The sequence below is a fragment of the Typopeltis vanoorti genome, chromosome 9 (genome assembly GCF_054136105.1).
Source record: "Typopeltis vanoorti isolate ZY-2024b chromosome 9, IOZ_Tvanoo_1.0, whole genome shotgun sequence".
Lineage (NCBI taxonomy): Eukaryota > Metazoa > Arthropoda > Arachnida > Uropygi > Thelyphonidae > Typopeltis > Typopeltis vanoorti.
The window spans coordinates 56536233-56551621 of NC_143557.1; the positions used below are offsets into that span (position 1 = coordinate 56536233).

Genomic DNA, 15389 nt, shown 5'->3' on the forward strand with positions numbered 1-15389 from the left:
GCTTCGTTATTCTGATTTTGCTGTAAGCCTGCGTCAAACTGTTAATTTAGGATTCTGGATTACGCTAAATGCATCGGTGTTCGGATTCAGAAAGACGTATTTGGCTGATACTTATTCGTTTTTGCATTCAATTCTCCATTTTTTATTTATTTATAAATGTTTGTGTATTCATATTTGATTCCTGCTAATTATGAAAAAAATTAATAAATTACAATTCTAGTTTGTCCTTGGGTTTTTTTTTTTTAAATGAGTGTGGCCGATGTTGCGGGATGCCCACTTTTGTTAGTCTTTAGGAAGAAGACATCAGGGAACCCTAGTTTGAAATGCAAACACATTATAGCAGATATCATGCCCTTGAATTAAAATCACTTATTTTCTCCCCTCCATTACTGGGGTAAAAAATAAATTGAGTGACTCATAATCGCTTGATAATAAAATTTTAACTTTTACCAAACGACTTTTACAATTCTTTCATGTCGCATAGACTGGCTCCGCTTAATTCTGCTAATTTTAACTCCGATGTTTAATCAAAATATCACACTGTAGTACAACTAATGGAAAAAAATTGCGTGTAAACTAAAAGCATCTACAAAACGCATAAAATTTAGACAACGATTTACATAATATCCAAATTCACACACAAAAAAGCACAACTCATCCTATTTCCAAAAAAAATGCGGTATACAAAGTTAATTCGGTTTTGAAACAAAAACAGTAGTTAAACACACCACAATTCTTGAGCTTTGATTCAACTTATTCTAACCATTTATCCTGAGCAGCACAGAATGAATATTATCTGATCAAATTGTTTTCTTTGGGTTGATTCATTTTATGGCCAAAAAATAACTGAAGATTTTTCATGCCAAATAGATATCAAAAATCTTCTTCGTGATTTGAACTTTAGTATACGCCTCGTTTATTAAACGAAACTCATTAACGTGCACATACATTATTTTTAAAAATGATATAGCATTTAAAAAATTCCCTCGCTTACGTACTATCGACAGTTAACATGAGAAATGGAAATGAAACAGAATTACAATGTTGATCATTCAAACTAATGGAGGACAGCAACAGATGATTGTAAATAATCACGTCAAGTCACATTATATAAATCTCATTTCATGGCTTTAAAGTTCGGTTATTTTCATGCGTTCATCGGATTAATAAAAAGAAGAAAGTAGAAGAGAAAGAGATAAGAAGTTGGAATAGTTTGAACGAACCTGCTGTAGAGCGTGGTCTTGATGGCTGTAAGTTAAAGCACAAAACGATTCGCTAAGTGTCGGAGAAATCCTATTGAAACTATCGAGGTTCAGTTTGTCATGAGGATAAAGAGAAACCAGTAATCAAATGCCGCTCGATGAATTAACATCGAAACTGGGTGAAAGTGGAAAACCTAAGAGCGAGTAAAAAATACTGAATTCTCCGAGAAATATTTCTTCTATTTTCCTGCTTTAGACAAATAAACATCTAACCACAATAGGAGTCCGATCCATACTTTGACTTCGAAGCAGAGCGTTGCCTATTCCATCGCCCAAGGCTATTTTGAGAATAGCAAACATGAATTATAATAGGAAGTGTCACAGACAATACCATGTCAAATACTGCAGAATTTAATTGCCGTAATTGAGCACACTAAGTGGTCTGTCTTGAGGACAGATAAATGCTCATGTATTGAAAGTAATCATTCAAATATCCTTTAACATTTACCTAACATGTTTCGTGCAAGTATCGACGGATGTGGGGGATCGTGACATAATAAAATACACACGTCCAGTGTAGTCCATTCCATTCTTTATATTACACATCTATAAGATTAATTTGTTTGACTAAGACGAGAATGTTATGTCTGTTATAACAGTAGGTTCGACTTGAGCGCAGAAATCAGATGATGATTCTGTTTTTGTCAGAAAGATGGCGCTAATTTTTTTTTTTTTTTTTTTTTTTTTTTTTTTAACACATGCTCCTAGCGGTCTGCAAATAAAAGGAACTACATTGTTCACTATAGTGTTGAGTTTTAAAAGATATCCTTTCTTTTTGCAGTGACTGTACCATCTCCAGTGGGAGGTAGATTAAGGATATGATTAATATTAGTTCTTTACATTCAAATTAAACAGCGAATAGATGCTTACACAGTAGTATATTGTTGGCCATTTAGCTAACTGGTTAGTTTCAGCTCAACAACTAACAGGCTTTGATCTGAAGTAGCATGAAAAACGTTCCATAGGTCTCTAGATTATTAGAAGAGGGTTACCTAATCCTTAAAAATACACAGTGTTCACTTAAAATACATTCTTACCTGTCCCACTAGCATTTCGTAGAGAAGAACACCATAGGCCCACCAGTCCACAGACTTTCCATAAGGTTGATAGAGGATTATCTGGAAACAAAAGATAACGATGAGTAATAAACACCCATCTCCCTCTCTCTCTCTCTCTCTCTCTCTCTCTGATGCACACACCAAGCAAAATGTGACCCAGTGTCGTTCATATTAGCATCATGAAGAATTAATTTTAAACGAACAAATAAATGCGATAAGCATACATGGACTTTTTAGTTTCTTGTGCACGCGAACAACAAAGTATGAAGAAATGTTATTTTCTTACTTCAGGTGCAATATAGTCGGGAGTGCCACAGAAAGTCTTGGTAGTTTTATCGCCGGTGATGCCCTCTTTGCACATTCCGAAGTCGGCAATCTTGATATGGCCATCTTGATCTAACAGAACGTTGTCTAATTTCAGATCTCTGCAAAAATGGGGAAGAGCAAAAGGTGTGTACTTGACATTCAAATGAATTTCATAGTTATTTATTAAACATGGACAATATTTGATCATTGCCTGGCCTCTTTACCTGTACACAATTCCTCTGTTGTGAAGGAAGAAGAGCCCAATTGCTATTTCAGCAGCGTAGAATCTGCAAAAGAAATACAAGAAGATGTGACCAATATTTTTGCAAACTTTCTAGTCCTAAATGTTTCATTAGATTACATTGACTAATTAGGACATTTAACTATTATTAAAGTAGGTTTCAATACGAAGAATTTAAAATTAGGTAGAAATGGCGAAATATTTAACGAATTTTGTTACACCTTCATAGTTGAATCATTTTCAATTTCACAAAGGTGTTAAACCGCTTTTTTAAACATAATTAAAATTATTAAAAGTTAACTACAATTTAACAAGCTTTCTAGAATTAATACATAATTAAAATATTTATTTCTGAATGACTTACACTGCCACTGGTTCTTTAAATTTTCCGAACTGCTGGATTTGAAACATGAGATCACCACCATTGACGTACTCCATGACAAAGTATAACCGGTCCTGAAACGAAAGTTAATAAATCAATAAAATGATGTATTATCATTTTATCTGAAATCGCCAGAGAGTCGAGGACTCATCGAGGGCGGCTATAAATCACCCAAACCAGCTGTCAGACCTTCCTTAAATTCATTCACACTAGATGCACTCACTACCCCTTAAGGGCAAACTCAGTCGCTCACCGCTCTCTGAAACTTAGCTCTTACCCCTTTTTCTTGACTGCAAATAAATTTAACTTCCATGGATGTCCCCTTGTTCTCCCTACCTTCCATATAACGAAATGTTTCATCAGGTAATATCCTATAACCGCCTTCAAAAGTTTATAGATTTCTACCACCCCTCTTTCTCCTGTTAACCAGTCTGTAATCCACATCTTCGCAATCTGTCCATAAAATCTAAATCCCATAATCTGGATATAATCTTTGTAACTCTTCTTTGCACCCTTTCCACAGCTTCTTTATCCCCCTTGGAATCCGGGAGACCAAATCTGCGCACAATAATCCAGGTGTGGTCTTATCAAAGCCTTATAAAGAAGCAAAATGATTTCCTTATCCTTACATGTTAAAGGTTCGCTTCAACATCGCAATTATCCTCGGAGTTGTATTTGCAACTTTTGCAATGTGACCTTTGAACTTTAAATTCCTACGCCACGATCCTTTGCCTCCTCAGTTTCTTGTGGCATAACCCCGCTAATATATCGCATCACACCAAAGTGCATAACTTTACTAACATTAAACTGATAGCCATTTTGGTTTGCCCAAATTTCCAGCTTATTTAAATCATTTTGTAAGTGCTGAATATCAGTAGCATCGCTGATTGTCCTGCCTATCTTCGCATCATCGGCACACAATTGCACATCTTATGTTAAACCCTACCGAATGTCAATAACGGCCAAAGGCCTTGCATATGGAAACCATAAGGTACAGTTAGTTAACAGTTGGCACCGATCGCTGGTATGCGCGACATCTGCTACTCCAGTGATCAATATCCCCGTGCAACCTAACAAAGTAGGTCGCACTGGAATATTGAAAAAAACTCTGTTTGATTAACAACTTAAAACCGCTTGAGTTTTAAAAATAAACTATTTTAATTGGCATTTTAAAAATATTTAACCTGGCAAACTGCCGAGATCATTACTATTGATAATGATCAGTGCAAGGAAATCAGATAACTAAGTTAATGTACTTAGGTAGAAGTCGGATGGAGGGGGGGGGAATTTCTTGTCTGAATTTTCTTATTCAGGTAGGGAGAAGATTAATCTATCTTTGTGCATAAGTCTCTTGTAATACACATTTATAACGTGCAAGGGTAGATTGCCTGTTATCCAGTTTAAATGCATCATACGTAATTAAATGTCATGAGCGTCATCACTGGCACTAATTTTCAACTCCTCCAGATTATTTAGGCGGAAAAGATCAAACAACTTGACGGGTATTACGGCGAAGACTGTTTGCCCAAGTAATTTTTCTTCATTAAGCATATGGAGAATAAACAAGGCGTGCTGATTCATCACTAATGAGGTTAAAAAGATAAAAAAAAAACGCGATGAAATAAAACGTCCTATTATAAAATGGCATAAGGTCTGCTACTCAATATAGTTTTCACTTTGAAGACATTAATCTTGGCGCAGTGCAAGATGATAAAAGGAACGTAATGAAATATATTAGTGTACATATACACAGTTAAGTTTTTTTTTAAAGCTATTATGGGTGTTAGGTTTTGTATGATAACAATGGAAACATGTGGTTCTATATTGAGAATAGAATTCGTAGCCCGCATGCGTCTGAAATTGCAGTCAAAACAACTGCATGTATATCTCTGAAGCTTGAATGCCTGTTTCTAAGGCACTCGCAGCTCCAACTGCAATCACGACCAAGGCAAACAAGGCTGCGAATGGCTAGTATATTGTGTCTGTTGAGTGTGTTCTCCAAAGGGGGTAGGAACCCGAGTCTTTCCGAGTGAAGGACACATGTAACGTCACCCGAATGCATGGTCTATGAAGGTCCTGCTTGCAGCATATAAGATTCTCGGGAGAAAAATTGTTTAGTTGATTTAAATGAGGTCAAAATCCAATTCCATTGTTCTTGAGATGCAAGAATCGACCGGTAGAGTTGTAACAAGCACTAATGAATTGATTTTTTTTTTTTCATTTCCTAAAAGAGAAATTCGAATTTATTGAGTCAATCGTTTCCATTTCAAAGACCCATTTTGCTTCTCTTAATAAAGAGACTTGTTTCTTTACTTGGGTTCGTGTTTCGATATCGATTTTCTTATAGGTCAATATCGTTTAAATTTATATTTACCAAAACTAGCTTATGTATTATAATTAATTCAACTTACATGACAGGGGGCGTGTTTGTTGAAATATGCAAAACGTTTTCCAACTCTCAAGTGTTATTCATAAGAAAAATAACATCGTGGTAAAATACGCGTAGTTTTAAGATCTTATAATTGACTCCGAAATCCTGAAACAAAGCCAGTTTCTCCTTAAAAAGGAGTCGCGGAGGCATTGTTTAATCAACATTAAGTTTTACTTAACTTTTATTTATATAGTTTAATTCTGAAATTAAAAAAATTATCATAATCATTAAATATAGCAAATTATAACACTATAGCTTATTTTTTTCCTTTTAGAGAATGCATTCAAAAATTATATATAAACCGAAATAAATTAATTGTTGTGATGGGGGGGGGGGGTTCACTATCTTCACTTTCATATCGCAGCGGTAACTAGAAATTCAATAAAATAAAAAGAAATAATCCGTAATTTTAGGATAAGTATCAGTCTTAGGCCTATATGTATTTTTGTATATAAACTGCGCATACTCTAAGTGGCTTGCCTGGTTTGCGGGAGGACAAACCTCTACATAAGACCGCATGATTCTCCCTTCAATGAAGGTCCTTGGTGTCGAAGCAAGAAACTTGGACCTTCTGATATTTTAGCAGTAATAGCAATATCATTATAAAAATATCTTACGATGTTTCTTTTAAATCATTTCAACCAATCTCTTATTTTTATTTATTTATTTTTTAAATGAGACGTGTGGGTTTACGTGACTACACTTAAGTCCTTCTGAAAGATATCCATGTCGGTATTCTCCTTAAACTACGGTGGCAAAGTTGAACGTGGACTACCATTCAAAGCTGCTGCTTGTTTTTCAGTTTAATGAAAAGTCCTTTACTCTAAACATAACTTCCAAAACGTTAACATTTAAGTACAAACGCAGTTTTATTTTCAAACCAGAAATTTTACTGGTAATTAGCACACGAGAAAAAAAAAAAGCAAAGTTAGCCTTTTACGTTATTACGATTCCAAGTCATTTTCGGCAGAGTGCTTGTCAGCTCTTGGAAGTGCAGTCAGAGAAAGATCATTTGAGTTCATCAATTAAGCATACTTAAAGAGGGAAAAGACGTCTTTAATGATGCTGATGAAAGTTTTAGAGGTAAAAAAAAAAATTTAATTCTAAGATCTATATATTCTTAAGAAGAATTTGATTTACTTCGGCTAGTGGCTATTAAAATATCGTCCATGATTGCACTTTCTCAAAGAGCTAGTTAATTATCTTTCAAAAGAAACTCCAGTTCACTAGGGAGGGGGGGGGATTATACTAGTTACATACTTAAGTTAGTAAGTGGTCGATGTCACGTTATTTTTAAATAAAAAAAAAGGAACAGTTTCAAAGCTTACCATTGTCTGGAAGCAAGAATGCAGTTGAACTAGGAAGGGGGGTTTACTAGCCAAAGCCAGCACCCTTTTTTCTATCATTGCACATTCCACGTCATCATCCTGAATGATGATGTCTTTCTTGAGAATCTTGATGGCATAGAGTTCGTCTGTAGCTTTCCTCTCTGCCAACATAACCTAAATGAATAGAATGCTTATTTTTTTCTTAAATAATAAATGGTTTATGACAAACAAATACAGGATATAATATTAACAGCGTCCATTGTTTCGAATAATTGGTTTCCTACCTACTGGAGGAAACCATGGATCGTTGTGGAGAAGGGGCGATATCAATGGAAAGGGACAAACTCTATACATTGTATCTTAACTGAGCTACCCAAGATTTCCGATCACCATATCGTATTGCGACCATATACATTACTTCGAGTTCTTGTAAAAGCGATATGTTTATCGAATATCCTAAGATCTGAAATATACTATTACAGTGCTAAAGGAATATTTTTTGTCGAACACCCAAAATTTAAAAACAGAAAAAAGAATCATATCAAACTAAAAAAGCTGATATTTCATCTAGCATTTTTCAGACAGTTATTTTTTAAAAGTTCACTATCTGTTTATACTGCGCTATAATTATGGAATGGTACATAACTAGTTTGTAATAAAACTTATCTAGATTCAACACTTTCTCAACTGCATTCATTTCAAGGCCCAAGGAAGAGAGAATTGCCCAACACGTATTTTTTGTTCGTTCTGTCAATATTAAGGATATACGAGCGGCAATGTTTGTAAGGTAGTCTAAATTGCATCGTTTCGTCAAGAGTTACTGAAGTCTTGATAAGACCACCGGAAAGCTGTGTAATGAATCAAAGGTGACGCTGCCTTCTATTCCAGTTTCATGAGTCTTTCTACTGGACTGCAAACCACAAAAGATAACGTTAACGTCCATTCCCCTCCCTACACGTAATATAAATCAAGCTTCAGTATCTCATCAACCAGCGAAGCAACACATACACCGTGACCCTGCGCAAAAGGGGGTCATCTCTTTATCCACACTGTACAAAGTAATAACATTTGGAATCAACCTCGTCTCACTGCAGAAGAGTGAATGTTTCCGATTATTTTTACTCTAAATAAGACCAGCACTTCAAGATGTATAAAGACAATAATTAACACATTAATACACTTATATTCTTCAATAAGTAAAAATCTCCCAGTTGGTACTTTAAACACTTTATGAGCAAAAGCTCAATGAATTAACCATGTAATGAGATCTGAAATTTGTCGTTAAATTTTTCCACTTCTTAGCATTGATACCTTAAATAATAGAAATGCAAGTCATTTAAAAATTAATTCCATTTACCTTTCCAAAACTCCCTTTGCCTAAAACCATGATAAAGTTGAAGTCGGATGCCCGGATCACATCTTGTTTGCCCATGTTGTGTGGAATATCTGTGATGGCCATTTTATCAACCTTCTTAGTTGCCATGGAAAGGCGAGACTGTTAATACCAGAAAAGAAATACATGAAAATAAATTTACATAAGTTTAATTATATATATGTAGTACTGATAATATGCAATTTGAAGTCTTTTCCCCTCCAATTTTTTTTGTCATCGTGTAAAAATTTATTTGGTGCAAATGGTTTTAATCATTTAAGAGGAGAAAAAATTGTAAAGGTTGGCGAAGTCGCTTGGGTAATTCTGAAAGCTAATTAAATAAAAAAGAGACAAAACTATGTTGAGCCGGACAAGTGTAATAAGCGAAATGAGGTAATGAAAAAAAAAAAAAAAAAGCTTGTCATTGACGCTAAACAGAAAAAAAAAATAAATAAATAAATGCGAGTTGGTCGTGCATACAAGATCGTCTGAATGCTGAGACTAGTGTCACGAATTTAAATATTCTTGTTTACGAGCATTTATAGTAACAGGCCAACTTGTCGAGTAGATTTTATACTCGAATAAGTATTGTCAAAAATTACAATTTTTAGTGGGTGGACTTTTTTTTTTTTTTTTTACACAAACAGGAAATTTTTTCTATTTGTTTATCCGACGGTTAATTTTAAAATATCGGTTTTTGTACAATTATGAATGAGTTGAAAACAGACTAAAATAAAATATGTAATAAGTAAATATTCGGAAATCAGCTTTGAAGTGACCATTTTGCTGCCTTTCTTTGCAATACCTCAGTATCCTTTAAGCATCAATAGTAATTTGCCATCCTAGTGATATATAGCAATCCCTAGGACTTCCTTATCACTTTCTTATACTGTTTTCTCCCACTACACTACATGGATAAGAGTACGATATTCTTTTAAATTTTTTTTAAGTATCTTTTCAGGGCTGCTTTGTTGTTGTTTAATATGACTTACTTTTCCTAAGAAGTTTTACTCGTAGAAACCAATCTTCAGCTTACCACGTCTGTTTTCACAGAAAACCTGCAGCTGGATATCTGAAAAACTCAGGAATTCGTTGCAAAGATACTAGAAACATCTACTTGCTCTTGAGACTTGAATAAAGATTTCTCTTTCAGTTATGTTTTTTTTTTTTAAACCCAATGTCAAGATCACGAACTCCTCCTTCTGATTCTCAAAGAAAATCATGGCATTTTTTTAAATAACTGAAATGCTGCTTCTAAACACATCCGGGGAACTATGAAATCTCCACAAGTCGCCTTTATCGTTCACAAATTGACATCACATTAAACGATTTGCTTTAAATGCATTTAAATAAGTCACCGTCCTGTTAGCAAAGGTATAAATAGATATGGCCTGAGAAGAGTAGTGCCAACTAATTTGGATAGAAAATATGAGTTTTTCTATTCCTACAGTTTCGGAATAGCATAACTATTTTGTTACTATTAATCCATTTTCCCTCTGCTTCAACACTCGAGTCAGTTAATATTAGAGCCTACGGTTTAACTTAATCCCATAGTCAAATGCGCAGTTACATAAGACATTCTCGTAAAATTCTGCTCGTACCTCTTTTTCACTATCACAGAACTGTGTCTGAATTATTTACACAAGTTTTTGATGACACTAATACTTCACTAAAAACAAAACAGAAAGAAAAAAAAAATGCATTAAAACAAAAGGCACTCATAACGAGAAGTCCTAGCGACATTCCAAACACTTCGTGTCCGGAAAGTTCATCGCGGGAAAATTCATCGCAGATATATGTGAATAAAAAAAATTTCCCATCTAAGAAATATTTTTTAAAACAATTTAAGAAATATTTAATATTTCGAATATATTTAGCTTTTTCAAAATTTTTATTCGGTATAAAGCATCGCGGATATATGCGAAAAAAAAATTTCCCATATAAAAAATATTTACAAAATTTTTTTTGAAAAATTAAAAAAATTTAAGAAATAGCCAGCTTGGTTGGCCAAGTGCATAGCGTATCTGCTGTCCAGCTAAAATGCTGCGAGTTCGAATCCTGCCGTGGAAATGGATATTTGTGATTGTCATCGGAAATACGACTGGTGGTTGGCGGTAGATGGCGTTTGGGGTGTTTTGCAATCATTAGTGATTGAATGCTGAAGACAGTTGAACAGCAGGTGCCTTCCCTCGATGAGTACTTGGACTCCCTGGAGGTGTCAAATAATAATGATAATAATTCAATTATATGAGCACGTTCTGAAACCTTCTTGTCCTCGACCATAGATGGCAACATCATTTTTTCACAAGTTGGTACATCTGTCATAAGCATCCATTTGAAATTGCAAGTCATTCTATCAAGTAGTTTGTTTTATACAGCTGACTGAAGCAAATGTGTTGTCTGTATCTCTTGAAATGGATAAAATTGAGTATCGTCCGGTTATAAAATAATTTTTGTAAAAGAAGATTTAACGGCAAAAGAAATGGGCTGCCGAGTTTAACGTGGCCGTATCAGCCCCTTGAAGATGATCCACGTGAAGGACGTCCAAAAAGTGTAACAACACCAGAAATCATTGATCAAGTGCACGATATAGTATTGAATGACTGACGAGTCAAAGTGTGTGAAATTACTGAGACTAGAAGCATTTCAAAAGAACGTGTAGGATACATTTTACATGAAGAATTGGAAACGAAAAAGCTTTACGCAAGATGGGTGCCGCGCTTGCTCACAGCAGATCAAAAACGCACTCACATGAAAATCTCTGAACAGTGGTTGGAGCGTTTTAACAAAAATAAAACTGATTTTGCGTCGATTTATTACTATGGATGAGACTTGGATTCACCATTACGCACCAGAATCCAAACAGCAGTCAAAACAGTGGATAGAAGCCTGTTGTTCAGTGCCAAAGAAGACAAAGTCGGTTCCATCAGCAGGAAAGGTCATGACATCGGTGTTTTGGGATGCTAAGGGCATTTTGTTTATTAAATATCTTGAAAAGGATAAAACAATAACCGGGGAATATTATTCCGATCTTTTAACTAGACTAGACGAAAAAATTCGTGAGAAAAGTCTCGGTTTGCAGAAGAAAAAAATCATCTTTCATTAGGACAATGCAACTGCCCACAAAGGTGTTTTGGGAAAATTAAAGGATCTTCACTATGAATTGTTGGAACATCCACCCTATTTCCCAGATTTGTCTCCCTCTGACTTTTATCTCTTCCTAAAACTCTTCCTCGCTGGTCAGTGTTTTTCTTCAAATCAAGAGGTGATTGCAGGGGTAGAGGGGTATTTTGCAGATCTTACTGAGAACCACAACAGGGTCGGGTTAATGGCGCTGGAGCATCGCTGGAATTAATGTATTAGTCTGAAGGGAGATTATGTTGAAAAATAAAAATAATTTAGAAATTATAAATTCGTTTTTCATTGTTAGGCCGAGAACTTTTCAGACCACCTTCGTATATATATCACATCTGGATGGGTGTCTAAGTGCGCAGAATAAATATTCTTAAATATGATGCCTTTCTCCCTATATTTATTCCAGTTTTGTAAATATTAATATTCCATCTGCGGTATTTAAGTAATAAAATATATTTACAACTTTTTAAGACGAAACAGAAATTAGGAAACTCATCGATCAATAATATATTACCCGCATTGTAAAAGAATAAAAATATTACGAAAATCTAATTAAAATCTAAACAAATAATGCATTAATACATAAAAAACTATATTTTGTGAAATTTATCTTGCACTGCATTCACTTTTCATATATCGGTATCAATGCAATATCATTTCCATTTTCTAGCGAAATAATGCTTTCAGCGAATTTTTTCAGTGATAAATTTTCCGTGAACCCAAGCACTTACACTCACGCCACCTATCGTTTTCAAGTCTCGCTAGTCAGAATGTTCTTTATGCTAGTTACTTTCATAATGCATGTTTCGTTTTTCACTACAAATGAATATATTAATGATTTTATTCGAATATATAAGTTTATCTATTGACAACATATCGTGGAATAAATCTCTAAATTCGTTTAAACTATGTCAGCCAGTGTTATTACTGTAACTACTCTTCAGCGATCTGCCAGAAATTTCGAGCCACTGGTCTAGACACACACGCGCGCGCGTAAACAAACAAACAAACAAACAAAAAAAAACCAACCTCGATTAATCTTAAGAAGAAAAAATGGAATCTCATTGGGGTTGAATTTCCAACACTTAGCTCTTAACTGTTCAGTAATGAAATATCTTCGGGAAAAAAAGGGCAATTGAACGGGCGTTAATCCGAGTTTTTTTTTTTTTTTTGCTTGAGCTGTACTGAGATGTCTCAAGCGTTAACACCACTGTTGACCTCAACTTCTTTGCTTTTTCTGCCTCAAGAGGACCCGTAGACAATCAAATATCCGAGGAATTTAATAAATATGATATCGCATATTTTCTTCAATTAAGTAAGCGTCTTTCGATTTTAAGTAATTGGCGTTAAATGTGTATTTTCTTACCTTCATTTGATTCTTGAGTTCTGCAAGATTACCACCTTCTTCCGATACAGGAACATTGTAGAATTCTCCCTCCTCTTGAGTGAGCAATTTAAACCAGCTCTCAGCAGGATTTTTGATAAGTTCTGAAATACCGAAGGAGAGAGAACCCATGAAGTCATTCCGAGAAGTTCGATCCCAATCCCATACTTCGACTAGTAGTCGTCTGTCTTTGTCTTCGGGTTTCAAATCCCTGTCGGTAGAAATAATTAAAAAATTTTGGATTTTGCTAATACAAACAAGTTTGACAATAGAACTGTTAAGCCTAAACTGCAAGAGAAGTAGTAATAAATTGAAAGAAGTCGTAAAAAAAAAAAGGACTTAACACAATATTTCTGTAAACTTTTCTTCTAATGCCTTAGTGTACACGAGGTGTGACCAAAATATCGATGCGCTTCGTGATTTTGCAGCTGTCTTTCAACATCTTCCTCCTCTTGCTTATCAAGCAGTTTTTGTTCAAAATTTTCAGGTCAGCATATCATCATTCGAAAAATTTAGTGGCCTTTCTGACAATCCCTCCTCTCATTGCTGTTGCAGGTAACAAGAATGTCCTTCATTCCAGAAGGCCACCTAGGAAGAAACGAAATGCCGGCTAACACCAACGTTAAAAATTGTTTTCATTCGGACACAGGGTCAAACCACCTTTTGATAAATAAAATTTGCAAATAGAGATGAATCACCGTGCAAAAATCAGTCTTGTTGTTGTTGAAGACGCTATCCAACGTAATCCGTATGTCGCTTGAGCCTCGTGAAATATTTTTGAAGATGCTAAAGTTGTTTATCCAGCTTTACAATCATCGAAAGAAAATGCATAGTTTAAGAAACTGATAGTGGCGATAGTTTTCACAATCAACCAGGAAACCTCAATATTCATCTTCCAGACACAAAATTCGGAGGCTCTGAAGAAACTGGGGATAGAGATAACAGCTGCACCCCAATCTATCTTCTGATATCCCAGATGAACTGGGATTTAATTGTTAAATTCAGAACATAAAAGGAAACATTGCATCCTTCGCGATACCTCTTCCATTAAAAACACAGACCCCAACACTTGGGCAAGAATACTACGTACTGTTTCTGTGAAACCATAGAAACAATAGTACATCTTAAGCCATTCTACATCCCTTACATTTATTCTGTCCTATTTATTTTATTCTTTTACAGGTTGCATGCATTGCTGCTCCTGATAATGTGATCAGACTAGATCAGCAGAACACCTCCGATTCCTACCACTAGAATCGGAGTATTTTCTACAGCATGACTAGAAGTAGTACCATTCTTTCTATAGGCATTTGTCTCAGAGTTAGTCAACCACTCAGTTAGTATTTAAAAAAAAAAAATCAGGAAAACACTAAGGTTTGTTTGCGACTATTTAAACCCTTAGCATTAGTCTCGCAAGTGTTAACAATCTACCACAAAACTGACAATACCAGTTAGGAATACGAGATGGCGGTGGAAAGTTGAGGAATAAAAAATAAATAAATAGATAATAGGATTTTTATTTGGATATCTCGCATATTATTTGGAAACTTACTACCAAATTAATAAATTACCACCCTGAATGATTTCATTAAAATCCTGTATGCATTTCTGCACCAGATACGAATTAATATTCAAAATTTAATCAAAATTCAGACATTACGTTTTCGAATCTGATCTGGCGTTTCAATTTAAACCATAAAATGCTGTCTCCCCCCCCCCCCAATTAGAAGAAAGTTGACTGATTCGTTTACTTGATCCGTTAACGTATTTGAATAGTATAGCGACACAGGTGAATCGTTTATTGCCATGACTACCCATTCACAAACAGGTAACCGATTGGGAGCAATGGAGCTTGAAAGTGTTTGCACAACATTGACAATCAATAAGTCATTGGGGATGAGCCTCAAGAAAATGAATTTAAACATCAGTGGATGGCTTTGTCGCAATTTATTAACTGAAAAGGAATGGCATCTCAATATGGAAATTTATGGTCGACTCGTTTCGTAACCTAGAAGAAAAAATGTTATGAAAACACTCGTTCAAATTTCATTAATCCACATAACTCTAATATTTAAACTTACTGGCCAGTTTGCCGAACTCATGGTAGGTGTGTTTATTGATTACTAAGGCTTCATTCTTGCTTAGTAAGTTATATAAATGAATATCTTATTTTTTTTATTGTCAGATTTCAAATTTTCCTGAAATTATAAAAAAAAATTGATATTTAATATATTTTTTCAGATTGCTTAAAAAAAGGCATGAATAATGCCATTTATATTCTTTATTTTACCAATTTATAAACACACCTATCAATGGATCTCTTATAAAAAATATAAGAAATTGAATATACGGTTTGCATTTTTTTTTTACTGGACAGCAAGCATTGTTAAGAATAATAATGCAAAACATTCTTTTTTTTTTCCAAAGGAATCATTTGAATATATCAAATCGTTTTAACAATAAATATATAAACAAATTGATTAAATGACT

The 15389-nt window shown here is 34.6% G+C and overlaps 2 protein-coding genes across 4 annotated transcripts in view; one reads left to right on the top strand and one right to left on the bottom strand.

The window, feature by feature from the left end:
* The window catches only part of LOC150103063 (uncharacterized), a 105351-nt gene that overhangs the window by 86602 nt on the left and 3360 nt on the right, over nt 1-15389 (top strand). The gene's annotated exons all lie outside the window — the stretch shown is intronic.
* Nucleotides 1-15389, bottom strand: part of LOC150103064 (protein kinase C, brain isozyme-like) — a 227130-nt gene that overhangs the window by 22380 nt on the left and 189361 nt on the right. For all 3 annotated transcript variants that reach the window (XM_090398401.1, XM_090398402.1, XM_090398400.1), the window contains exons 7-13: nt 12882-13110; nt 8366-8503; nt 7009-7182; nt 3232-3323; nt 2851-2913; nt 2607-2745; nt 2300-2380 (exon numbers count right to left, since the gene is read on the bottom strand). In XM_090398401.1, the coding sequence (XP_090254527.1) occupies nt 2300-2380; nt 2607-2745; nt 2851-2913; nt 3232-3323; nt 7009-7182; nt 8366-8503; nt 12882-13110 (916 nt within the window). The remainder of the gene's footprint in view (nt 1-2299; nt 2381-2606; nt 2746-2850; nt 2914-3231; nt 3324-7008; nt 7183-8365; nt 8504-12881; nt 13111-15389) is intronic.